This window comes from Pteropus medius, unplaced genomic scaffold (assembly GCF_902729225.1).
Source record: "Pteropus medius unplaced genomic scaffold, Ma_sr-lr_union100, whole genome shotgun sequence".
Classification (NCBI taxonomy): domain Eukaryota; kingdom Metazoa; phylum Chordata; class Mammalia; order Chiroptera; family Pteropodidae; genus Pteropus; species Pteropus medius.
The window spans coordinates 27,192,946-27,220,866 of NW_024344378.1; the positions used below are offsets into that span (position 1 = coordinate 27,192,946).

General features: G+C 36.3%; 1 protein-coding gene across 3 annotated transcripts; it reads right to left on the reverse strand.

Moving 5' to 3' along the window:
- Window positions 1–8: 8 nt before the first annotated feature.
- On the reverse strand, window positions 9–27,921 carry RPP30 (ribonuclease P/MRP subunit p30). Of its 3 annotated transcripts, XM_039871753.1 has the most exons (13): window positions 27,777–27,921; window positions 25,501–25,556; window positions 24,845–24,901; window positions 24,356–24,430; window positions 21,784–21,855; window positions 16,194–16,283; window positions 7,989–8,105; window positions 7,404–7,433; window positions 6,976–7,013; window positions 6,495–6,574; window positions 2,705–2,803; window positions 1,258–1,353; window positions 9–189 (listed from the first exon to the last, which is right to left on the reverse strand). In XM_039871753.1, the coding sequence occupies exons 1-12, from the start codon at window positions 27,919–27,921 to the stop codon at window positions 1,349–1,351; spliced, it is 864 nt and encodes a 287-aa protein (XP_039727687.1). In that variant the 3' UTR covers window positions 9–189; window positions 1,258–1,348. The 3 variants fall into 3 exon arrangements, with proteins under 3 accessions (XP_039727687.1, XP_039727688.1, XP_039727686.1); XM_039871754.1 differs by lacking the exon at window positions 1,258–1,353; XM_039871752.1 differs by lacking the exons at window positions 9–189; window positions 1,258–1,353 and having other exon boundaries at window positions 2,598–2,803.

The window sequence follows — 27,921 nt, forward strand, 5'->3', positions numbered from 1 at the left end:
CACACACACACTTTGCTTTCTGTTTAATTCATAGATCAAGTTAGGGGAGAATGTGATGTATAATGTCTCTTCATCCGAGAAAATAGAAAGTCTTCCTCCATGTATTCCAGTCTTCTTCAACTTCCCTTATTATTTTCATTCAAGAGTTTTCTTCATTATTTCCTACACATTTCTTGGTAAATTATGTCTCTGTGAATAGAGTCATCTTTTAAAATATTTTATAACACGTTTTTGTTAATTAAGACTATTTACTTTTGTATATTTATTTTATAACTGATAACCCTGCTGAACTTTTATTAAAGGTACGGTCATCCTGTTGCAACTGTGTCAATAGTGAGTGGTTCATGTTCTAACAAAAGTACACATTAAAAGGAAACTTGCTGGCTGCTATTCACTGGTGACCAGCCATCATACCCTGCTATTCTGAACAATGGAATAAGCACTATTCATAAAAAGAAAGCAGGCACAACTGCAAATATATAACTAATGTGCATAAACGAAGAAGCACCTGTATTTCTTTCTAATCTTTTCCCAGTTGCTTCTCGTATTTTTCAAGGAGTCACATCTGCAATAAATTTACCTCCTTTCTAATATATATATGTCTAGTGCAAATGAAGCTAATATATATTTTTATTTATTTAATATATATTTTAAATATATATTTTAATATATATTATATATTGGATTTTAAATTTTTATATATGTATATACACGTGTATATATGTACGTTTACATATGTATGTATATATATGTACATACACACACACACACACACACACACACACATACATACATACATACAGTCTGCTGGCTAAAAGTAGATTTAGGTGGGGCATCAAAAAAAATTCAAGGTACATCTCCTAAGCATTTGAGTTTAGAATATATAAACGTACAGTCACGTGCCAATCTTTTAAAGAAAGGTCAAAGCCTGTTCTCAGGAGTATGGATACAATGACAGGAGATCCAAGCTGTCTTTCTTGAGTTCGTCTCTTTAAGGAACTTAAGACTCTAGTGAAGCAATCCAAGTGCAGAATTTTTACTGGATCTCTCTCAAATTTTAGTTAATCCGCTCACACCTACTCCGACAGCAGTTCTTTTTAATGACTCATCCTTTTCAAACCTTTCAAAGGATTCAACTTCAGTTTTCCTGGGAATTATTTTTTTGCCTCTCACAGTTTAACATTTTCCATAATTTTTAATTAACATATAATTTTACAATGCTAAATATGACATAAACAGATGTGTGTAAACACACACCTAACTTTTGGTGAGTCCAAGTGGGGTACAGGCAGAAGCAAGCTTAAGGAAGTAGCAGACCCCTGGTGTGTGGGTGCAGCAGCAGTAGCCATCAGTCTGATGGAGGGAATGAAGCAGGCTAATCCATCAAATTGCTCAAGGGGAAGTCAGCCAAAAATTCTTTATTTTTAGAGCCATTTTGGTTAATACTTACTATATGTACTATATATATATGTGTGTGTGTGTGTGTGTGTGTGTGTGAAACAGTCTTCTACCTGTATTTTGCCAAAGGTTTTTATTGTTGAATTTTTAAATCAAGAGTGGATTTTAAATTTTATCAAATGTCTTGTTAACACCTATTAAGATAACTCTCATTTTTCTCATTTGACCTATTAATATGATATAGTATATTAAAAAGAACTGAAATATCCTTACATTCCTAGAATAAATCTCACCTGGTCATGGTGTATTGTTTTAGTGGTTTCTTCTTAACAATATTTTATTTAAGTATCTTTATTTATAAATATATTATATTCTTTTTATATATTATATTTATAAATATGTTATATTTATAACATAAATATAAATATGTTTATATATAACATAAATATATAAATATGTTATATTTATAAATATATTATATTATCTTTTCTCTCGGAATTCTTTTTCTCATTTTATATCAATATAGCAAAACTGCAGATATTTGCAAAAAAGGGTACTTCTATTTGATATAATGATCCTGTTCTTTAAAAAATTACTTCCAAAGTTAGTTGAGTCCAATGCTTTGATATTCTTAACATAACTATTAAGAAAAATCAATAGTAGGTTTTCAGGGGCTTCCAACTCAAAGGAGAGAATCCTATTTCCAGGACATCATGGTGGTGAGAAGCAGCAAAGGAAGAGGCCAAGTGTGTTGTATGTACACTTTCCTGCTCCTTCTACAAATTTTATAGCAAGTCTTTTTAGAAAGAATTTTGACTTGATGAATATAATGAAAGAGAGGCTTAAAACAAAAATAGATTAACTAAAAGCCAACCCCTTAATATAAGTTTTAACAGTCCTAAAATAATCACTTTTGAGCAGTAGGTTTAAAAAATAATGTGTATCAAGTAGAAAAGCATGAGTTTTTAAATAAACAGATATTTTAAAGTCTCCTGAAATATTAAAACATCTTCTAATTATACCTGTCATCTCATCACTTAGAAAAATATAAATTAGACTCTATTTTTCTCTTAAAAAATATATAAATTTATTAAACTGACTCTTTTTCTTTAAATGCTTCACCAGGTTTTGTTTGTTATTTTAATGGCTTAACTATAAAATCAAGCCATTTTTATAGACTACTGATTTCTAGCTCCATGTGAAAACAGTAAATCATATAAAGGTTTTATTTCTGTTGTGGCTGATAGATTATTAAAGGGAAGAAGGGAGTGTTGAAAAAGACTGTGAGATTCTTTTCAGTCCTCACACTTGGCCTTTTTGCAAGCTGGAAGAGAATCATCGTCTCCTTCTGATGGCCGAGGTTTCTTCACCGTGGAAATAATTCCAAAAGCAGTTTTCCTAGTTTCTATAAAACAAACAAGGAAATCTTAAGGCTTGAAGTTAAGACATGACTTAAAGAGGTCGTTTAACAAGTATCATCATGTTGCTTTGACTTACGGCACTAATAAATGATAAAACCATAATGAACTGCTGAGTGCTGATGATATTTACTGTATTATCCCCCAACACACACACAACATATACAAACATCAGTATATTAACATCTAATTCATCCCTAAGGATCACCTCAAGGGTAAAACTGTAGGGCAGGTTATCTCTAATGGTCTGTCCACAGCATCTTATACAGCCAGACCCCATGTCACAGACCTCAGTGCAGCAGATGCTTTACATATGGAAGACAGATGAATCACGACATCAAGTATGATAGTCAATTGTACTGTTCCCATGTGGTGTGTGCTCACTTCATTTTACAGCACATACCGTATCTGCCTTCCTTACTAGATCATCAATGTACCTCTGAAGAATCAAATGTATTGAATTGCTAACATCCAGCAATGCCTGGTTTATGTAACCAGTATTCAACAAATACTTAAGTGAAGAAAATCAAACTCATATTTACTGATTTCATAAAATGGTGACAACGAACAAAGAATAAAATTATTAGCTGTTTAGATCAGATTGGCAGCAGAGTTCAACTTTAATTTAGCAAAATTCTGCTAAAAATATATACTAATGGGCCAGGCACTGTGTTACCTAAGGAAGGTATAGAGATGGCTAACACAGTGCTTCTTCCTATAACACACTGGGATAAGTGCATTATGGGCAAATATAATAGAAGTACCCACAAGATTTAACTCTGCCTGGATGAATCAAGGAAAGTATCATAAAAGGAGACACTAGGAATAGGGAGGAAGAAAATATAATGGATAAGTTTTCCTTTGTAAAGGCATGGAGAAAGAGGTAAGAATAGGTTAGGGAACAATATATCTGAGGTAAAGGAGGAGCATCAAAAAATTAGGGTGAAATAATGCTGGATGGGTAGCTTGTGAAGGGCCACAGTGCCACTGAAAGAGATCCCAACTTTGTTCTTAGGAAAGAGAGGGACTAGGGAGAAATAGCGAGAGATCCATTAGCTGTGAAGGAGGAAGAATCAAAAGAACTCAATGAATATGAATTTAAAAAATTATTTATTTCAAGTAATAAGTCAATTTTAGAGTTAAGCATTACACCTTTTCATTTGTCAAGATTAACTTAATAAGTCTACCACATCTTTGTCAGTTATTTCAAAGCATTTCAATTTATAAAAGGAACAAATGCTCTCTAGGTTATTCAAATGCCAACATAATCAGGGAACCTCAAAATAAATAGGAATTGCCAATGATTTGCATTTCACCAAATAAAAAATCTTGCGTTTAGAGATGTTTATTTGTATCACTATGGTTCTGAGTAAAGTCTAAAAATCAACTGAATAAAAAAATATAAAAATTAAATTGTGAAAAACCAACACTTTATAACACAACAAAATGTAGTAGTTTGAAAATTCATCTATTTCCACCTCATAAATGTTCTATTTTTTATTATGAGAACATTTACTTCTTAATCTGACAATTATAAACAAGACTTTTATAGTTATCAGATAAAGTAATCTTATTAGTGTAAATCTTTTAGAAGTAAATTTATTTTTTATAATAGCAAGAAGTTACATTTGTGTAGGACTTTATTTGACAAAGTGTTTTCACATATAGTATTTCCTTCACCCATCCTGCCAAGGAAAATCTAAAGACTACGAGTGCACTATATTTTTTGTTCATAAGGAATCAGAATTAAGGCAGGGGTCCCCAACAGGTCCATCTTGGTCCAATAGCTAATTGAGGACACCAACCTCATCAATCACAGGCTGAAGCCTCTGGCCTTGAACCCCTTTCTTTTGTCCCTTCCCCAGAATCTTCTTAGAAATGCTATTCACTGGTTTCTGAACCGCACAAGATGCATCTAATTTGATTCCCCGTGGTAAGTCTTCCTAAGTTGGAAACCAACTACTACGTGGCTCAAGTCTTCTGTTTTCCAGGTATCCAATCCTGCTCTGCTTTCAATGATTCCTCTCATGAGAAGGTTTCCAGACCCTCTAAGAATCTATTAACCGTCTTTTGGCAATGCTCCAGTGCATTACTGTCCTCCTTGAATGTAGCACTAAAGATGATATAGATGTCAGCTGGGACTTCATCAGTGCAGAGGACAATAAGACTTTGAATCCCCTTCACTCAGAATCCTTTCTTTCTTCTAATGTAACCTAAGGCTGAATTAGCAATCTTAGAAATATACCACACAACTCATACTGATCCCAGTGTCAACTAAAACCAAGGTAACTATAATTTATCCTCTAGATGTGTGGTTAATTCTGCAGGGACAGCAGGTACAAACGAGGACTGTCCTGGGCACACTAGGGGAATCATAATGCTACCTATAGTCCACAAGTCTTATAGTTTAGCATCTACACACACACACACACACACTCATATATCTACTATGTTGAATAGTTGAGCTTTTTGAAGTCAAATGCAAAAGTTCATATTTTTCCCTATTATATATTTTTAAGTTTCCCTTTCTTGTTTTAGTCTACTTTAGAACACGAATTGTTATCCTAAAGCTTGATGATTTCTTACAATAATTTAAAATAGACAAAAATCATGGCAGAACTACCAAAGTGTGGATCAACTATTCCCTAATTTTGGTAAAATCTTGATTAATTTGGTCATTCCCAGAGCTTATGTGATGGAGGTCTAGACTATATAACACAACAATCCCAAACTGAATATTTTGAAACCAAAAGTAAAATAATTTAATTCAGGGTAAGTTAATATAGTAACCAATTCTCTAGACTGAAGATAAGATCTTTAAAATTCAGACACAATGCATAAGACTTCAATAACCTAACTAGCATTGTATGCCAAATAACTTTGTCTACATGTAGCAACCTATTCTGAAGAACAAAATTCCTCTGGGTGATATCTAGTAAATTGCTTCTTAACCACTACGACTAGTGCTAAGAATTTCAAAGAGAATGAAGTTAAAATAGCAGATCAGAAGTTTAAATTTTTAAAAATAAAAAGTCTAGGCATACCAAACATTTCTAATTCAATTTTTATCACCTAATGAATAAGAAATCCAATGGCTTCTAGTAGTAGAATTAATGTGAACAGGCAGATACATATAAATGAAATGTGAGTAAAAAATGTATAGTTTGCACATACTTGAACATGTAAACAAAAAATAAGAATCGCAAGCTGTATTAAATGTGAAAAAGTTATAATTTGAGTTTGTTAGTTGGGTTTTTAAAACATATTTGCTGTTTTTGTGTTCTTAATAAGTGGCTTAACATATATTGTTAACATTTCAGTTCTCTAAAATACTGACTTTCAGGAGGAAAAGCATGCCCCCATGAGGAAGAGAGAGAAGACAAGGAGAGCTGAAGCCGATCCGAATGTGGGCAGGGACACACATGCACAGCTTGAAAGAGCACACTCAGTACTCATTTTTGTGATACAAACCATATTCGTTCCACCAACTACAGAAAGTAAAGCCTGAAGGGAAGGGTAATAAAGCATTGATGGATATGGGTAAACAGGATGAGAAAAGATAACCCCAAAAAGCTCTGCAGGGCAGGGAAATAAGAGTAGATGTGGTTCAACTGTCTGATAAAAATAACTGGCTCCTAACATGACCGTTCAGTGTTTTTATTGGAAGAACTTGCTCACCTCCATGGAGGAGGGCTGCTCGGCAGTTGGTGGACACAGCAGCCTTGGCATCACTTTCAGACAGCCCAAACAGCAACCCTCTGGTGGCATCATCAAGGATTTCAACCCAGAGTCAGCCAAGGGCATGAAACTGACACAAACATAACTGACAATGCCAGCTCACCTGGCCACATCGAGAGAGAGAGTTTAATTCTACAGCAGTTCTTAGCCCAATAGAACACGCATGGAGAAGAGGGTCATTTCACTGTAAGCTTTTATAATAGAGTCCCTCTTTCTCGTTCTCCTTTTTCTATCTCACCCTTAATCCAGAAAACAAAATGATGAACCTCTCTACAACTTGATGTAATTTGTTTTTGAAGTTATTAATTGGTAAACTTACAGTAAAAGGTTAGGAAAAATACCTTGTTAAAGTATAATATCATATCAAATTACAAGATTCCTGAAAGAAAAATTCAGTAACTTCTTACTCAGAAAAGGATACAAGTTTGCCACATCATATGGGCCTCTTATTTCTAAAGGCTAAAATGAACAACAAATAGACATGAGAGAAGATACTTGTAACATTTCAATGACTTAAGTTGCAGTAAATTAATAGGATGTTTAAGTATTCACAAGTAATAAAGTCCTTAAAATTTGAGTCCTTATAATTTTGATGGTTTTCTTAAATTTTTGAAAATATAAAAGAACCTTAAAAAGCAAAAACTGTAATGGTATAAAGAAAAAACTATGTAAACAAAACTTGAAGCCCAAAAGGAATAGGGATAAATTTTACTCTTCAGCAATTACAATGAACAAAATAAAAATATGCAATAAACGTCCTTTATAGTACCATTTTCATTTCTCCCCTAGAAACTTTTCAAGGTTTTCTAACTTGAAAAGTGAAAACAAAGTATGTAGTATCAGACTTACCCTTTCTGCAGCACTAGATAGAATTACATTCTACAAAATAGAAAACAATCAGTATTAATCTTAGATAAACGTAAAAAAAAAAGAGTCTTATAATACAAATAACCGGTAATCACATTTTAACATTTAAGGCACTATAAATACCAACTTCTTTTAAAGATAAGGTAAATAATTAAAGTGAAAGAATAAAAGACTTCATGTCAAAATAAGGCAGCTTATAATAAGTAGGTCTCTCCCACAGATCTTAGAAAAGATGAATTAGTTCTAAAAACTAGTTGAAAAGGTCATTTAACCTTAATTCAAATCACTGATGACAATTACTATCTAGACCATTCTTTTCACAGTGGGTAAGCGCAAATTCCTCATTGAAAGATAAAAGCTTTCAATACTTCTTCCCCCGCCTCACATAATTCTTCCCTCGACATCTGTCTTCACCTTAAAACTTGCGGAGCTCACTGAAATGGGATAATTTGTGCCTGTGCCTTGGGAATTTTCTGCTTTAAGGAAAAGGAATCAGTTTGATAATCCAGTCTATTAATAATAATAAACTGCTAGATTTAAAAAAATCCTAAAATTATGGAACCATACCTTTCCTTTGCAGACCTGCATCAAATTGAGAGCATTGGAAATTGTGTACCTTCTCATTGTGGAATCTTTGATAGCGGGGCTGTAGACAAGTTCAAAGCCCACACCTCGGTCAATTGCCTTCACAGGAAATAAAGAAAATAAACTGTCAAAGATAAACACACTGTCCTATTCTATTTTCACCAAAGTTCCCTCTCACCTTCCTCACCCCTTGCACGTCAAACTACAGCAGTAAACAAAGGTGGATTTACGCCCAAATGGCACCATCCACAGGAGAAGATCTGTGGCTCTATTTAATCAACTGAGTTTATCTTAGCTATGGGGAAGCTGACTTTATATAAACAGGAATCATGAAGAGGCTATGGAGAGCAAAGTCCCAGTGGGGTGGCAGAAGGGCTGTTATTCAATGAACTATCAAAAGGAAAACAGAGATGGGCTCCCTATACTTAGGGTTAACCATCTGCAAAATAATAAACCAAGCAATTTAACCCAAGAATGAAGAAACCAAGAAATGAAGAGCTGAAAAATGTCCAAAGAATAGGGGTGGGAAGGCTTCTCAGGTAAGTAATTTATTGCATATATATTGAATGAAGGAATATAAGTAGCCACAGTTGAGTGCTATGTGCCAGGAGCTACGCTAAGAGTCTTTAGGCTATATTTAATTCTTACAATACCTTAATAAGGCATTATGGCAGAAATTTTTAATTGCCCTCGTTACCAGTTCTCGAACTCTTTTTCTTTACTAATAGAACTCAATTTTAAATGGATTCATAGGTGCCCACCAAAAAAGATGGAAGTCTGGGCCTTTGACGATTTTACCCAGCTCACCATACGAGCTTGGCCTTTTACATGAGAAAAAAGAAATGTCTTTCTTATTTAAGGCATTTTTAATAAGTAGGCAGCCATAGGTAAGAAAACAGCCTGAATGAGGTGTTCGCTATTCAGCTTCCCTGATGAGCGGCTCAATATCTTCAGCCGTTCACAGCAGATATGTTTTAAGCCAACTCTGCGTGGGAATGATAAGCAAAAGCTGACATGGTTCCTCTCTTCTAAAGAGCTTAGAATTTAGTGAAAGAGACCATCAAATAATCACACAAAAATACAAAACTTCTGTCTTGATAAGTGCTACCAAGGAAAAGCTTGGGAGTGGGTGAGGAGGAATCAAATAGTTAAACAGCAGAGGGAGGGAGGAGTATGTGGAAAAGGTCTATGGTTGGAGGGAGCATGGTGGCATGTAGAGGATGCAGAGAACGGCACAGGCTCGGAAAGAGAGAATGAGGGTGTGTGGCAGGACTGGAGGCTAAAGAGATGGCAAGGGCAACCGTGCAGGTCTTCAGAACTGGTGACAGGATTAATCTTCTAACAGTAACAGGAAGCATCTAAAGATTTCAACATGGGGATAATCAGATTCACATTGGCAGTCACTTGACTACAGGAATCTTTTGAATGAACAAAGGAAGGTAAACAGGCACAGACCAGATAGTATGGTCCAAGTCTCCGCCTGGCAAATGAGTTTCTATTACCCAGAGGATGAGCTGGGACTGGTCCAGCTGTTGACTGCTGGAGGTCTACTCCTGAGCGTGTACAGGGAATAGAAAAATCTGTCTTTGATTAGAACTGGCAGCCTGCCTTGCTTCATTTCAGGTGTACGGCAGGGTTTTCTACTTTTCCTTCCTAAACACAGGTTTCCTTTCTTCCACCCCCTAAGCTTCTCTTTCCTTTTCTTCCTATCTTGAGGCTCCCAGATTTCATTTTAGATATCCCTACATATCTGATATTAGTTCAGTTAGAATTCACATGCTTTGTTCTATACTGTAACCTTCCCCTCTGCGCTGTTCTGACAACTTGTCCCCACCTCTAATTCTTGTGTTATTATTTCTGGGGATGATGTGTGTTACGAAACTTTTTGTGCCATAGTTAAATGTACATCTCATTCTCCCTGCACACCTTGCACACTTCTTGAGAGCTGGTATCAGGCTTCTTTGTAACACACAAATGTCTTTTATACAAGAACTTATAGTAGCCTATGGAAAAGAGGTCATGAGATAATGCTGTTCACTATGAATTATCCATCATAAAAGAAACCAGGATGAACTTTGTAAAGTAAAATTCATACAAACCAAGCATCATCTTTAGTCCTGTTTTCAACTATCCTCCTAGCTATTTCTCTTACCAAAACTATTAATTAGCCAAAGAGGCTGACATATTTTTCTTTTCCTCATCTTTCTTGTTGCTGAACTAAAATACAAGGCAGTAGGATAGAGAAGAGGGGAAATAAAAGATGTGGATGACACACAGAACTAAGTAACCATGTCCCAAAGTATTCTTAATTGAATCTGAAATTGTATTCCCTGCCCACCCCCCTACTCCCACCCCCACCGACCATGGGGACTAGATCAAAATAAACCTTTTTTTTCCGAAGCGGGGAAAGGAATATAATTATAAGGTTAATTATTTTTTAAGAAAAAAGTTCTGATTTTGATCTTAGTACATTAATCAAGTCCACTTTAAAACTGCTAAGAAAATTTTAAGACAGAAATTAAAGACAATATGCTACCAAAGAGTGTGAACGCTTCTTTCATAACATCTTATTTTAAATTTTTAGGTAGATAAAAATATTGACTCATTAGCTAGGCTCCTGCTTAAGACCATTTTAATGTTAATTCCCTTAAGCTCATCAAAGGACTGTTTGTAACAGCCTTTTCATAAAGAATGACAGTGCCTGCCTGATTGGCTTTTATTTGGATCTGTAACCGAAGGTTCTAGAATAGGCACATGATTTCTTTACTAATGAGAAATAACAGTCATACTGATGCAATAAACCAAGGGCAGGTGTGTAACACTTGAATCGAGAGATATTGGGGATAAATTCCAAAAACTAAGCCAAGCTTAAGAAAAAAGGAAAAAGAAAATAGGTACTTATTACTAAGACAATATAAAAATTCTCTATTAATTTCATAAAAATGAGTTCTTTACTGAATTCAAAGGATGACATCCTTGGTGTATCATCCTTTAAGACAGGTAATTTGTCACATGATTCACAAATAAAGTAACATAAGCAATAAAGTCTTACTTGCATCTCTGCTCCCACCTGCCATATCCTCACCTCCCATAATCATTTTTATTAATATCTTATGTCTTCTTCCAGAGTTGTTTTATATAAATATAAGCAAATACAAAGATATATTATTTTTCCTCTTTTTTACTCATAAGGTAGCCTGCTACTTTCTTGTTCTGACTGGAAGAGTTTCCCATGTCAGCTCATAACTTCCATATTCTGTTTTGTACCTGCACACTATTCTATTGTAATGAACAAAGCCTCTACTGACAGACTTTAGGTTGTTTCAATATATCTGAAGAATAAACACTAAAGAAGGGTTGCTGGGTATTATGGGTGGAATTGCGTTCCTGCATAAAAGGTATACTGAAGTCCTCACCCTCAGTCTCTCAGAATATGACCTTATTTGAAAATAAGGTCATTGTAGATGTCATTAGTTAAAATGAGGTCATATTGGAATAAGGTAGGCTCCTAATCCAATGACTAATGTCCTTATAAGATGATGGCCATGTGAAGACACAGACACGGTGAGAATACATTTTGAAGAGAAAAGCATAGCTGCAAGCCAAGGACCACAAAAGACTGCCAGCAAACCATCGAAAGCTACAAAGAGGCAAAGAAGGATTCCCTTACAGGTTTCAGAGGGAGCATGACCCTGCTAACATCTTGATTTCAGACTTCTAGCCTCTAGAACCGTGAGACAATAAATTTCTGTTTAATTAAGTCACCCAGTTTGTGGTACTCTGTTATGGCAGCCCCTGGAAACTAATATACTAGATCAGAGGGTAAAGCATTTGTAATTTTGGTAGTTGTTGCCAAATTATCCACTCCCCCATAGAGATTGTTCCAGTTTACACTGTTAACACTGTGTATGACAATACCTGCTTTCCCACAGTATTACAACAGAATGTATCTTCAAACTCAGCGTTTGTGCCAATCAGGTGGTTTTAATGTGAATTTCTCTTATAATAATTTAAGTATCATTTCATATGTATAAAGGTCATTTGTATTTCCTGTGGATATTCTTTTAGATTGTTAATCTTTTTTTTTTTTTTTTTAAAAAGGTCAATTTTTACGAGCTCTTTATCTATTAAGGAGATTATTAGCTTTTTGTCTACGATATGAGTGAAAATATTTCCACCAGTCTGTCATCAATCTTTTAACTTTGTTTCTGGTGTTGTTTGTTTTTTTTTCTTTTTCTTTCTTTTTTTTTGCCACAAGGAAGTTTTTGATGCTGGCAAGTTTGCTGGCAACTGGTCTGATAAAGTACTTAACACATTTAGGTTCACGATAGGTGTGATAAAAAATAAAGTTTATAGAGCACTCATACCCAATCAAATATATATGGCATGACTCCTAGAACAACGTCACTGCTTCAGACACTATTTACTGGACATCTCTCAGTGGAGACTAATTGGACCATGAAGATAGAAACAGATTAGGGTTAAAGGAAGTGCTGAGGGGAAAACGTCAGAAGAGTGTAAAACATACAATCACTGAAAATAATTCAGTAAACTTGAGGTTATTATTGAATGGCAATAGCACTAAAAAAAATTAAAGGGAAAGTAAAGGTGTGTGCTGCTAAAAAAAAATTCTCAAAACTTGTATTCATAAAGACTATATTTTAAATATATTATTCTGTGCTTAACAAAGAGCTCGTCTGTTAAGTAATTTTAAATAGCATTTCCCAGCAGGAGATGCCAGCAGATTTAGAATCAAAGCTTGAGTATAAATCCCAAGTCAACCTCTGATAGAAAAACGTATATGTGTGAATCACAAACTATCCCAGTCTTAATCAATAACATGACCTGCACAATGGAGATAACCCACCCTAAAGATGCAGGGCTAGAGCAGATGTGAATGTGCTAAGTTCTAAATGTTAAATAATTAGAAGTCATTTGATTATCCAAGAAGAGGAGTTGAATTCAATTTTTTAGAAATTAAACTATCATATGGTTAAGTTGTGATTCCTATACAAGTTACTCAGACTATACAGAAGAGGTTTGTAGGAGACTTTAGAGGGAATTACAAAATTGAAATTATGCTGTTCCAAGTATGTAAAGATAAAGGAACAAGAGTCATAAATTACACAAATGAAGTGCTTTGATATGATTTAGCTCCTGGGCCCTCCTTCATAATCCCAACCATCTAAACTGATAATTCTCACATGGCTTCTAGCCTCTAGGTAAAAGACTAATGAATTCCCTATCTTAACTTTCCCACTTCTTACCACCATAAAAGAAAAGAGCACAAACCCTATCTAAACTAAGATCTGTGCTGTTTCTTCTTGTGCCCAATGAAGTGATCCCTAGAAAGCCAACCTACCAATTTGTTATGACCAAAGACAAGTTTTTCCTTAAGGCCAAAGGAGCAGGCAAGGACCAAGACTTAAGACTGAATTGTTAACCACCCACATTCACTCTATGTGCTATACATTTCACGATGAATATATTCTCATAGATTAACGAAAACATACAGCTCCATATCCAGATTAGATACTACCAGATACAAATAATATATACATACCTATACAACTATTATTTACAACTATTATGATACCTTTTATTGTATGTTTCCAGCTTCCTCTCTTAAATGAGAACTAGGTGAATAAATAAGGACTTTTCTGCTTCCTGACCAATTCATACCGCAGCCTACTTCCACATTAGATGAAGACTAAAAATAATCTTGTGCAGCCTTTCTCTCTACTCCACCATCTAGTTTTTATTAAACAACATATGTAAAATGTTCGCACCAGATTTTAAAAAAAGCAGACAGTTTTAAATACTGCACATCCCTCTCACTTGTCAAATTTTTACTTTTCAGAATTCTTAAATTGAAAAATGTGGGAATTAAGCCAAACATATCCATCAAACAACAGCAGCTTTCTCGAACTTACAGATGGAATCGGGGGGTGAGATGTCCCAGTGCTGTTGTCCCCAGTGCCATCTTCCTCCTCATGCCACCCTAGTGCCCCACTTCCCTCACTGCATATACTTCCTGCTGAATGCCAACAACCAGCTAATGACTAATGACAAGCAGGATTTGGCCAGGTTCCCCAAGCTGCACTTTGATATGCTAAGTTAGATATATACTCACTACTCACTCAACTGAGAAATTTTAGGGAGGACCCAATATTAACAAGATATTGGGGTAATTTAAAAAGGGCCATGACACAGCTGGTGCTCTCTAGAAGCTCGCGGTCTGGACTGAACAGTAGGGCACGTTCATAAGAAACCAAGGGAAAGGCCTCGCCAAAACAAGTCACTGGGAAGCTTCCCACTGTGGTGGGACAAGAAGAATTACGTGCACTGCTGTCCATTCCATGGACTTGGCCTTAGCATCACATGCTGCTTTCTCCTCCCAGCCAAGGGTATGGTATCAATTGTGGGCTTACTCTGGCAAATCCATCTAGAAAGTAGCCTTCCTTGATCATTAAGGCGAAGTGGAAAGTAAAAAGTTCTAAGTTTAATAGCAATTTATAGAGTTGCTGCATTGCCTAACTGCAGGGAGTGCCATTTACAAAGAAACTAGATGGAGGTTGGCAAAAACCCCGGGCAAACTTCTAGAGTGAGAGATTGCTACCTCTGGAGAGGAACAGTATGTGAGGCCAACAAGGCTACCATAACCTTGGGTGCTGTATTAGTTTGTACCTTTTATCATAGGTAGCTGAGGCACGTCAGAGAGCTCGTGTGACAGACACTCAAACGGAACTGTCCCAAACCTGCAAGTGAGGAGCTGAGTGGCTTCTCCTTGCTAGTTTTCATTTTACCATATTTGATAAGTGAGCTGTTAAACAACACAGATCTCCAACAAAAATGTGATGGTTTTTTTTTAGTGTTTATTTATTTATAAGTATTGGCAAGAATATGGAAAAATAATATTTGAGCTTAAGCAATATTGTTATATGTTCAGTAGTCCTCTCAATATTTATCAGAAAAGAGCTGTTTTATAGTTTTCCCTTTAAATATGTAACTTTAGAATTTTGAATACTTTTTGAGTACAGTTTTAGTAGCATATTTTTAGGGGTAGAACATAAGCCAACTAAAATTTTTCCACACTGGATTTAATTTTTCCGCACCATATAGATCAATTTTTTTCCTGTCGCCCACCCCTCATTCTTGGCATCAAGCCAATTCCTTAGCAGCAGAGACAGGAAAACAGAAAATGAGGAGGTTGTGATTCTACAGAGAAGAGAACAGGGGAATTATCTACCTTGAGAAAATATATAAATTTTAAATTTTCCGTTCTGACTGGACTGGGTATCTAATCTGGACTGTTTATTAAACTCCTTCTCTCTTTCCATAGTTTTTGAGAATGGGAGTCTGAGATCTGAAGCCACTCTTCTGAAATAGCATCCCACTCCTTTCTAGGATCTGGCTGCTAATGCAAATAGTTGACAGCTATGCTGACCTTATCATTACCCATGTGAAAGAATACTACCTTTATAATGGAATAAGATTTATAAGACAGATGGAAGATGAAGGGTAGGGAAAACAAGAGAAACTATGCAGAAAGATAATGAGAAAAATTCTACAGCACAGGGAAGAACAAAAAATATTTCCTGACTGCATGGCCACCCTCTTAGGTTATCATAAAAGTAACCTGGGCTTTTGTGTCAACCAGAATGCTTCAGTGCAGATTTTAATTTTGCATGAACCATGCCTATTGTACTTTCCATGCCCTGCTCCTCCCTTGCACTCCCCCAACCCCCCATCCCCCCCACCAGCTCACTAGTGCCTTGGAACCTCCGACATTTTTTTCACTTGCCATTCTTCTTGACTGCTCTGTCCTCTTAATGTTCAATGTTCAGGCTATAGGTCTCCACCATAGGTCTCCACCATTGTTAACTATCCTTTCAAGACATATCCTTCATACATTTTTGTTCCTAAGGCCTTTCAAAAACATCTTAAGAGTTCAGAGTGCTAACTATCACATATCTTCATAATTTACTAAACATTTTTTATTTTAAGCTTTCTTTCTCCCTTCAGTCAGCTTACGAAATAAAATACCCTTTTAAAAACTGCTTCCTATTTATCATCTAGCTTTTATTTTTTCCCCCTCCAAGAACACTGGTTTCTTTTGCCCCTTGTCCAGTTTGATAATCTAAGTTTCTACAGATTCAAGTATAGAATAGAAAGTGTAACACTTACCACATTAATAGGGGGTCTTTTGAAGTAAAATGGTAGTTTCTCTGTTACAGTTATGCAGACTAAATCCACATCTAAATGTGTACAAGCAACCTGTCAGGAAGAAAAAACAGGTAAAACCAAAAGGAAAATTGGCACATGTTAAGAATGGGAAATAAAGTCATACTCAATATAGAGAAATATAAATATTGTTCACTCCAAAGGTGTTATGATGGTTCTGTGTTAAAATACATCTGACCTTTTCCAAAGTCAGTGGTTAGCCACTCCTTCGTGGTTGGTTTGAATGGTTTAACTGTAATCTAGCTGAAGCACAGTGATATGTCCTTAGACTCTCTCAAGAAACAGGGCCTAGAAACCCTCTGACTCAATGTCTGCGACATAAGGACAAGTTGCTAAGAGAGGCTCGGTTTGTGGAAGGTTATAGACTGTTCTAGAAAGGGGAAACTGTCCAAAATCTAAGAAAAGAATAAGCCAAAAGGAATGTATACATGCTCCACTTTTTCTAAAAGTTATTTATTTTTGTGCTAGGAATTGTTCCAGGCCTGTGGCTCCTATCAGTCTATTGAGTAGCTGCAGAAACATTAATATGACACTATCAATGGTATTTTGTTCAAATACTAATAGAAACAGTCTACATAAATAGTCAAAGCAGGGCTGTTACAAATCAAATAATAATGAATGCATTTTTCAGCTTTTAATTTCCCTTTCCTTTGTTCTAATTTTTGCTATCCCTTGTTGATCAATAGTCTGCATTTACTTCCAAAAGAGATTTGAAACTGCTTACGAAAATAATGCATACAAGATAAAATAAATATATAAGGAAGTCAAGATAAAAGAAAAACCAGGGAAGGAAAATAAATTTGGGGAAAGGTTACTGCATAAGGGTATAGGCCAAAAGAAACTACTAGAAGACGCGCATCTGGCTTTGATTTTGCCATTATTTGATTTACAGTGATAAAAAGATTTAGCTGTTTTGTACTGTATTAAAAATAAGACATACTGACAATACTGGTATATACAGAATTGATGAACAAATTCAAACTGTCAGGTGACTATGATGGCAAACTAACATCAGTGGCATGGACCAAGGGAAAGGATGGAGTAAGGTAGAGGGGTATAGAGCGGGTAGTAAAAAGGATTTCTTCAGAATGCCCACTTTGGTCTCTCTCCTACTCCACCCCAAGGCTTTAGGAAGCAAGCAGTGATCATGGGCTGCCTGGCTTTAAGACAGTCCTAGTAACTTAGTAAGCCTGGGAAGTAATGCTGTTTTGGCAAAAACACTTGGGTCATAAAGAATCTGCACCATCTCAACTGCTACAGCTGTCTAACTCATAAAAGAGTCATTGAAAATTTGATAAGAATGGATGAAGAAAAGCTCTGAATAGTAGATAATGCAAGTTCGGGGCTTACATACACCATTTTTTAACTATCAGAATGGCAAAGATAAGAAAGTTCAGGAATATACTGCTGACACAAGAATGAATAAACAGGCACTCACAAGGTCTTTCAATCAGTACAGAGTCTTAAAAAGTATTTAGCAATACGTATCCTATAGATTCTAGAAATATATCGCATAACTATATACTCTATAAATGCTCAAGGATATTAGTACAATGGTAGTCACTGCAACACCAATCACGAAAGCCTAGATGCAATTAGATATCTATCAATTTTACTCAAATAAATTATGGCCCCTTTAAACAATGGAATAAATATACTGACTCCTAAAGGAGAATGAGGTACATCTTCGACATTAGGGAACCCTCTCCAAGATATATTGTTAGGTGAAAAAAACACAGTAGTACAGAAGAAAAAAGAGAGGAGGGAGGAGGAAATGAAGGAAGAAAGGATGAGGTAAATAATACTTCTGAAAAGATACACAAAAACTGTTAGCAGTGGTTGCCTCTGGAGAAAAGGGAGTTTTGGGTGGAAGGAAGGCATACTTGCCAGTGCGTACCCATTAGTAGTGCTTAAAGTTAATATCATGAACACAAACTATTTTTCATTAAAAAAAGCTGATTCATTTTTTGAAAGCCTGCTAAACAGTCTTCCCCAGACTAAAGCTAAATTAGGTTACTTTTCCCCATCTCCTAGTAGCTAAATAAAAAATATCTCATGTTGGTTTAGGTACATGCATTATAATAAAACTTCCAGTAACAAAGGACAGATCTACTTGGTTCCCTCTGACACCTTAAATTTAAATGTCTCAAACTGAATTTTGTTATTTAGCTTCCTGTTAATCTAAATATTCAATTGATATATTTAGATAACTATAAGAGCTGATGTTCACATTATGAAATACCTTCTAAATCATTAACAACGATTAAATTATATCCAAATAATACTTATGGTTAAGAATCTTATACTAGTTTTGGCAGGTTGCATATGAATTCATATCAGTTGTTCTTAATCTCTTTTTTTTTTGGCCAAGATCTCTTATCAGGATTTAAGGAAGCGTATTCTCAAAAATGCACACATACAATCACACATTTATTTCTCCTTTTATAAGACAAGGGGAATAGGAGGGTAGGAGTTCATAGTCATCCCCAAATCTTCTTCATGGATTCCAGTTTAATAAATCTTAGTACTTTATAAATATTATGCAAGGGAAAGTCAGGCTCATCCCGGGAAAAGAGAGATGCCCATAAACAGTGTTCCTCAACTGAAAGTGGTTAAAATAAACTCCTGAGAAGAATTCATTTAAAATGGAGAATACCAGGCCCCGCTCCCAGCGATAAACTCCAAAGTAGGGCCTAATCATCCGTACTTTAATACCTCCAAGAATTCTGAAACTGGGGGAGCCAGAAGCACTGTCTTGAAAGATACCCCCTTTCCTCAAAATGGCAAAGAAAAGCAAGTTTAGGTACTCTGCAACAGTACTTTTCAAAGGACGTGGATTTTAGAAGCAAGAAGAAAATAACTTGTTTCCATTTATTTTTTATTAAAATTTGTACTGTTTTGTGTGAATATTATTTTATAAAGCACAATGCTACACGAAACATGCAAACAATTTATAAGAAAATAAACATATATATATATATATTTGGGATACAGGCTCAATATATTTTCAAATTTATAGGGTATACAATCAAAGTAGTTTGGAGGCCACTGGACTAAATTACTTGAATTTACCTCACTCTGCCCATAGTCTCTTTAATCTTAAATGAGAATAACTCAGAAGCTCCTGAAGCTTCTATGTAACTCTCTGCCACATTCCATCCTGCCCCGCATCCCAAGAAACCCTGCCAATGGACTCTACTCACAATCTTTCATCTTTGCCTTATTCTCTGGGGCAGCTATGCAGAGGAAAGATTTATCTACGAAACGCCTTCCAGATACTCCTAGTGGAAAATAATGTTATTTCCCATGGAAACAATGCTATTTAAGGTGGTCAGACTTTATACTACTAATTGTTAAGATACATGTGTGTATGCTTTTATGACTCATCTTAGAGATCTTAGTTTTAGAATATCACGTTTATAGGAATACCTGTTAAAATCAACTCTCAAACCAAACAAACAAAAAAATCAATTATAGAATGCAACCTCTTAAACAACAAACTGCTCGCATTTGACCTGATTCCAGATCATGATATACTAACAAAAGTTCTATTTAAATTGATTTTCTGCAGAAAACAGAGAGAGCACTAACTTTAACTGAGTCTTAAAGAATGGGTAAGATTTGGACAAATAAGAGGAAGATGTTCCAATTTTAAAAACTGTTTTCATGTAACTTTTGGGGTATATCTGTATAATTTCAAACAAAGACTTTGTGCATTATTTATAGCTTTCTTACATCCTCCAGAATACTTCTCACTGTCCCACTCACCATCAAGCATGTATTCATGCTTTTAAATTCATTTTTTTGAATAGTTTTGAGAAAACAATACGATAAACAACTAAGATAAAATTGCTGTGTGAAATTAAAATGTATTCTAAAACCTAGTCTCAACTCTACTACATACCACCCAAGATTTAGAGCAAATCACGTGGCCTGAGTCTCAGTTTTCTACTCTACAGAGTGGAGATAGTAACAAATATGTGTCCTGATTAACCCTCGGGATTGTTGTATTAAAGGTAAAAAAACATGTAAAAGTCTTTGGAAGGTTATAACCTTCCTTGTGGCTATGATGTTACTTTTTAAGGGTTCTGTTTGTTTCTCTGGCCACTTGTAAATGGCTGTGGAAATATAAGTTATATGCTCTCCTAAATCAATTTTGAAAAAATGTAGTACAACAAAAATTGGGTACTACCAACTTTTAGTGTACAACATAACTGAGTTGTTATTTAATAAAAAAAACTAAGTTACTGTTTAACGAATTTGGAAACGCCCAAGGTCCTCCTTATACTGTATACCGTGGTTCCATCATTGAATCAGAATCTGCTATGGCACTTGAAAAAGATACCTAAACCCAATTCCAAACCTACTGGATCAGAATCTCCAGTGGTTGGGGCTGAACACCCTGATACTAAGAGTTCACAGGAGTTTCTCATGACTAAGAACCACTCGCTTCTATTCACCTCTTTTTCTGAAACGAAACTGAAAATCACTAAAATTGAACACTTTATGAAAGGAGTCACCCTCCTCCCCCAAAAAAGTTATTAATAGATAAGTGGTGCTGTTTCCCTGCAATAATCTAAATAATTAAGAACTGATAGTATGCCTTGGAAACTAATTTTACCACACATCAGCCTCCTTAGCCAACAGCTCCATCTACTGGACAAACCGGCAAAACTTTCCTATAATTTTAGAACAGATTTTGCTTAAAAATTAATTATGCTGTAAAATTAAAACATTAAAGGTATGCAAAACACCTTTGGTGGATATACTTTTTGCAGATGGATACTTTTTTGAACCTAGATAAAGGCAACATTCAGAACTTTTTAAATGTATCCATAGCTCATATTCCTGAAAAACTGTATTACATTGATTTTTTTTTTCCTTTTCTATAATCATTTAAAATGCCCAGTGTGTTCTCAAGTTGACAAAAATGAGCATATCTGTTAAATAACTTTCCTCCTGGAAAAATCACAGAAATGGCAATATTAAAAGTACAAAAGGAATTAAATCCATAAAGGCTCTAAGATCAGGAAGGGGGATAGCACAGCAGACAGTTAATTTTGGAGAATTTCTAGAAGACTAATAGTGGACATGATCATACTGGCATATGGGCCACATCTCAGAGCATGCAAAGGAGATGAAACAGAGGTGGGAGCTTTTATCCCACAGTAGAATTGTGTACCTTTCTTCCCTAACAGGCAGCAGCAAACAATAAGAAGGGCAGAATCTGAAGCGATTTTAGAATTAGAAAGAGAAGGAGCAATACTTATTAATAGAAGTTTTCAATGAACAAAGAGATAAAGAAACATGAGAAAAGTTGATGGACTCTTCCAATCTGAGAGCCCATCAAATATTTAGCAGGATGAATAAAACAAAACACATGCCACCCCTGTGAAATTCCAGAACTGTATGTAAATGAAAAATTCTAAAATATTCCAAATAGAGCAAACAGATCACCTACAGAGGCATAATAATCAGATTTCTTTTATAAAAAAAATAAGCACTATTTACTTTTACTTAATCTGTTACTTACGTGAAAAAGTTTTTCTGTCTTTGGAAAAACGGCAACAATATCATACAGCCGGACCCTGGAAGAAGTTGCTCTCTAGTAATATAAAAAGAATGTTATCATACGGTGACAAAAACAATACACATAGAATTCTGCCTAATAGTGTAGCTGCACTCCTAATATGCCACTATTTTTGCTTTGCTTTGTATATTGGCAGAAAAGACCTTCTAAGCATATGAGAATTTAGATACCAACATCTATCCCACCAATCATTGTTACTCTTTAACTCTATACCAAACACTGCATTTGAGATACAAAAATGAAATTAGATAGCCCTTGTGTTTACAAGCTAGTGCAGGAGCTTGCCAGACATTTACTGAGTACGTGCTGTGTGTGGGACACTCAGGATACAAAATCATTTAAGGCATATCTGTCCTTCACGGAATTCACCATTTTGTTGTGAGACAAGAAATACACATGACGATTGTGATGCAATTAGGTTCACAATGAAAACACAGTTATATACAAATTAAACTGTTACATGTGCAGGAAAATACCTGAGAGTCCAAGGACAGAAAGAGAAATATATCACTTAAAGACAAAGAATTATTTTTTAAAAAGATCACTTCAAACTTATATTGTATGTGCATGTATGTGACAAACTGGAAAAACATACATTCAAATGTATAATCTCTGAATAATGAGACATGTAATATTTCTTTTTTGTTTGCTGGCATCCTCTAAATTTTTACGACTTCTTATTTTGTAAAAAGAAAAGGCATATTAAACTTAGAAAAGGAAAGAGATTTAAAAGAAGCAGCAGGTGCTGTGCTTAAACAGGTAAGAGGGCGCCACTGGGTGGACCCGTGCTGAGAGAGGGCAGGCTCCAGGTCTTAGAGGAAGCCAGGATCCAGGATTCTTTGACCTCTGCTTGCCTACTCCCACTTGGGAAGGGGACAAAAAAGGGGACACCAGGATGTTCATGATAACGAGAGTAAAAAGAATTCTGTAATCTATTAACAGTCAGCTTCATTTATGTCTACCTGGGCCTAGAGAACCAGAATGCTGCCTCGCAGATGTATAAAATACCAAAATTGGCTTTTCAGAATTTTTGAGCAATAACTGTTATAAAGGAAGCTAGCCTTTCATTGGTAACTCCTGTTCTATGATCGTGCAGTCCATTCTAACTAAAGGTAAAACAGGTCACCTCAGGTATCTCACCTCTCTCTCCCCTACTAGATTCTCCTCATTTTCAGCAGGCACAGTCAAGTCTCTTCCATCTAACAAAATCTATACAGCAGGTTATCATCCACCAACCTCATGCTTTGTTTCCCTATGAAGTCAAATTTCTCAAGTACAGTCAGCAGCGCGTACTGCATTTTCTCGCATTCCTATTTCCATAAAAATGATTTTTGCTACGGTAACCAATGGCTTCCCTGTCAATAGATCCAATAGACATTTTTTAGCCTTTCTCCTGCTTGACTACTCACTCAGGCACATTGATTCTGATGATCCTTCCTTCTTTTTCTCTTCTCGCTTTCCTCGTTTTCTTCCTACTTCTTAGACAATCCCTCCTCAGCCTCCTCTACTTTATCATTGAATACTGAAATTTCCCAGGACTCTGTCCTAGGCCTCTTCCCACATCAGTCTTGGATCAGGGAGTCTCATCCATTCCCACGATTTCAATTACTCTCTACAGGGCAACCACTTCCAAGTCAGTATCTTTAACTGAGATCGCTCTTCTGAAGGCCATACCTTTCTTTCCAATTGCCATTTGATAGGCTCCACCGGAATTGCACAATAACCCACCATGTCTCTAACACAATGTTCTCAAACCTGCTTCTCTTTGTATGTCCCAACTCAAGAAATGGTACTACCATCTACCTACCTGGCTGCTCAGGCTATGATAGAAAGTCATCATCCTATATCCAATCAACCATCAATTCTAACCAATCCTCCCACCTGCATGCCTCTCAAATCCCCTCCTTAACCCGCTTTGATCCAGACTCTATAATGTAGACCTCCCTTGGTTAAGCTCTTCAAGGGCTTCTAACTGCTCACCCAGACCACCCTTCTTAACCTCATGCCACGTTAGCTACTAGGCTCAGCCCTATTGGTGGCGTTTCATTTCCTAGAACACACCATGTTTTCTGTGGCTTCAGGACCTTTGCATAACATACCCTGTGGGAACACTCTTTCCCTAATTCAGTATTTATATAACACTTACTGGCCCCTCTGCTACACACTCCCAGAGCACCCTTTATTTACTACTTTCACCTTTTTAAACATTCCTCACATTTTTAAAAGGACTGTGTCTGTATTACTCACAGCAGTATCCCCAGCACCCATCTTATATATGGTTCATGTGAGTTTAATGAATAATAGTTCCCCAAAGGTTCTTTAACTGTGGAATGCCTATACATATGCCATGAATAGAAGAGACTTATACTATGTGAATTCTGAAGACAGGGAGAGCAGGCCAGTGTCACTCACTGAGGTGGAGGATTGTAAGAATGAGGTGAGTTGAAAAATGACACTGTTCAACATTAACCAATGCAATTTACAAGGCCAAAAAGAAAGAAGATAATTAACTTACCAAAACATTGCAGTGAGATGGATCCGAAACAATAATTGTTAGTCTAGTTAAAATTTTTATTGGTCTTGATTTTCCCTATAATTAAAAACATGCAATCAAAAAAAGCACAAAATACAAATGATTGCATTTTCTCTTTACGAGTGCAAGTATTCATTAAAAGTTACCAACAATAACAGATAGTAAAGATGAGTAAAAACCAGTCGTCATGTTAAAGTATTTATAATACAGTGAAAGAAAAAACATGTATGTATGCTAAAATACATAATGAGGTAATTTAAAGGTTATAGGACTTCGGTAAAGAAGAGCATCAAAGAACTACAGAATAGATAGTAAGAGAATCACGTAGCCTGAGGAAGAGCTGAGTCTTGATGGAAAGGTAAGACTCGTAGACAGAGGAAGGGGCAGTGTAGACTAGAGAGCCACACGTATTACTGGGCGTTCTGCATTTAATGAGTAGATATTATGCTTCTTAAACAACAAAACACCTACCTGTACGATTGGCAAAGATGTAAAGAGTTCAGAAACAGCTACTGGTTTTTCAATTTCCTACAACGAACAATAAACAGTCACCCTAGACTGTACATGTTAATGAGACAAAGCATAATGGAAAACTTAATAAGGGGTTTACAGAAAAGATCATTTAAAAAAAGATAATTAACTTAGTTTTTTCATAAAAAGGGACGAAGGCTGAAAAGCAGAGAAGCAGCTGTGAACATCAATGGATAGGAGAGATAAAAAATAGTTTTTAGACTGAAACAATCTGTAAGGTACAGTTAGTTGGTGGCCTAAAACAAACAGATATATTTACTAGTATGTTGTTGAAAGAAATCATTAGTTAAGGAGTCCACGACAGTTAAAAAAAAGAAACATTGTTCAGTCAATAACAATGCAATTTTTAAGTTATTGAAAGCGACTGAATTAACATCAAACAACTTTAAGAATCTTCACCCCATGCTCTAGTACTTTGCAAAAAAAACTGTCATTTGCACAAATATGCACCAACTAAATGGTTATATAAAATAAGAATAGTGCACAGTGCATTTAAAAAGAAATGCAAAGAAATATGCTCATCTGTAGCTTCCATATTACCAATGGAAACATAAATAATTATAAAAACTGGTTATTATTAACTTCAGAAATTTTACCTGTTTCTTATCCTTAAATTCAACGACATGATTGATGGCAACAACTGAATAGCCAACTGAAAAGAAAAAGTGAACATTCTTGTTAAATGCAACAACCTCTCTTTCCTATGCATATAAGCCCATCCCAATTCTTGATGTCAAGAATAGGAGGAAGTTTGCAGAGTGATATGGGTATGGGATCTGGTGTCAGACACCTGCTTTCAAATCTAAGCATTACCACTTACAAGTTTTAGGTTCATCTGTCAAAATGGTGGTAATAACAGAACTTACCATATGCCTGCTATCATACTTAAATGAGATAATACATGTAGGATGGTTAGGACAGTGCCTGGCACAAAGTTAAGGCTATGTTTGACCGCTGTGATGTATTATTAGCTTGATCTTAAACACCTTTAACTTTATTTCTCCTTTCCAACCACCATTCTTTTTAATGTTCTTTTTTTTTCATTTTCATCTCATCAACTTTATATGTTTTCATCATCACTTTTATTCTCACTCATTTCTTTTGCTTCTTAACCCTTTCTACTTCCTTCAGAAGCTCTTTTCCTAAGGAGAAATGGAGTAATGTTTCCTCACACTACTACTGTCCACTTCCCCTTTTGAGCTGCCAACCATCAAGACTGGGAACTCTTTGAAGCCAGGGCCTTGCTTTATCAGCCTCAACACAAAGCACTGTTTTGGACATTAGGACTACCAAAAACATCTAAATCATTAATTCTATCTTTAAGTTATTTAAACATCAATAGGAGTGACAGGATACCAAAATATAATGCATGTTAATGCCAAAAGTGGTCCTCTTTCTCATCAGTTTGTCCAACTTCCTTCTTTCCTTCCTCTCTCAAATATTTATTGAGTATCCATTACTTGACAGACACCATCCTAGCTGTTGAGAATACAGAGACATCAGAAGATAAAAAGAGAAATTTGCCTGTACAGTACTTTGGGTTTCGCCTTTCACTCACTCAGTCAAATCAACCCTCCCCCTTACCCCCCAACCACCATTCTTCTTTACTATACTACCAAGTCTTCCCTAAGCTTTCCTGTTTTATTCACTTGGGATACCCTTTTGGCCACTAAACAATGCCCCGCTGTCCTTCGGAAATGTTAACTAGACTCATATTCTCCACGAACTTTTCATAGACTACTCATCTGGCATCTTAGGAATACTTCCCCCAATCAATCTTTGGTGTAACTTTTATTTATGTAGCATATTTCTGAAACTTATCATTAGTTTATTATGTCACATAACTAAGAACCAGGGCTCTGTGTTCTTTAGTCTTTGAATACTTCCACTCACTAAATAGCAGTCCTTTACCTTTGACTTACAAGGGGGAGTGACTTTCTATCATGTCATGACTTTCATTTAATTTTCAGAGAAAAAGACTGGGTAACAATGCATGCACATGCTCCTTTGAGCGTATTTTAAATTGGGCAATGGAAAAAGAGTCATTTCTCTACTGATAACTTCATAAAGGGGACAAAAAGAAATGATGTGATCCACTTTGCCAAGGAGTAGCTTTATCTAGCACCATCTCTGAAAAGCATCAGTACCAGCTCTCAGAGAGCTGAGAACTGAGAAATGATCTGTCTGCAGAAACCTCTTTATTTTTAAACTTTTCTATCCCCTCGTCTAAGGAAGAAAACAGCAGTCGTGATTAATTCCACTAATTAAAATAGGTTCTTATCTCTAAGGGCTTTCTCTTCCCCTGGATTCAAATATGATTGCCATTCTAGTATTTTGTCCATGCTGCTTCCTTCTCCTGCTCCTAGTACACCCTTCTCCACCTACCCTCCCTCTAAATAATATTATTCCAACACTCGCACCCCCCGTTCCTGCCCTCTTCTATGAGCCCCCGGTATTCCCGGTCTGTACACCAGCTTTCCACATTTGTTTTGACATAGTCGTGAGAGGCAAAAAAGGGGTGCTCTTTATTAAAAGTGCTGGTGCAGGGGACTATGCTTGGAAGCCCTGCCTTCTGTCATCCATCAGCTGTAAGGACTTAAGCAAATCCCTCATCTTCTCAGGGTCTCCGTTTCCTCAATTTGCAGGAAATAAGGAGCCAGACTGGGTAACAGCTCCCGGTGCCTTCGAGTTTCCCGCGCTCGGTGAACGAGCAAAATCGCGTTGGCCATCAGCTTCCAGGGACATTCCAGGGACATCCCAGAGACCGGAACGAGGCCCGGCCTTGCCAAGTCCCTCCCGAACGTGGTCCGACGGTCTAAGGGGGAAGCGAGGCTGGGGAAGCACCGCGGACCGCGAAGCCGGGGCGACTCACGGTGAGCAGCGTTCTCCACCAGCCCTCTCAACGCCTTCAAGTCGGAACTCGCTCTCAGATCCAAATCTGCAAACACCGCCATGCTGAAGTCACAGGACCATCCGCATGGTAGTGTGCGCAGCTGCTGGGCCGGTTCCTGAAGCAT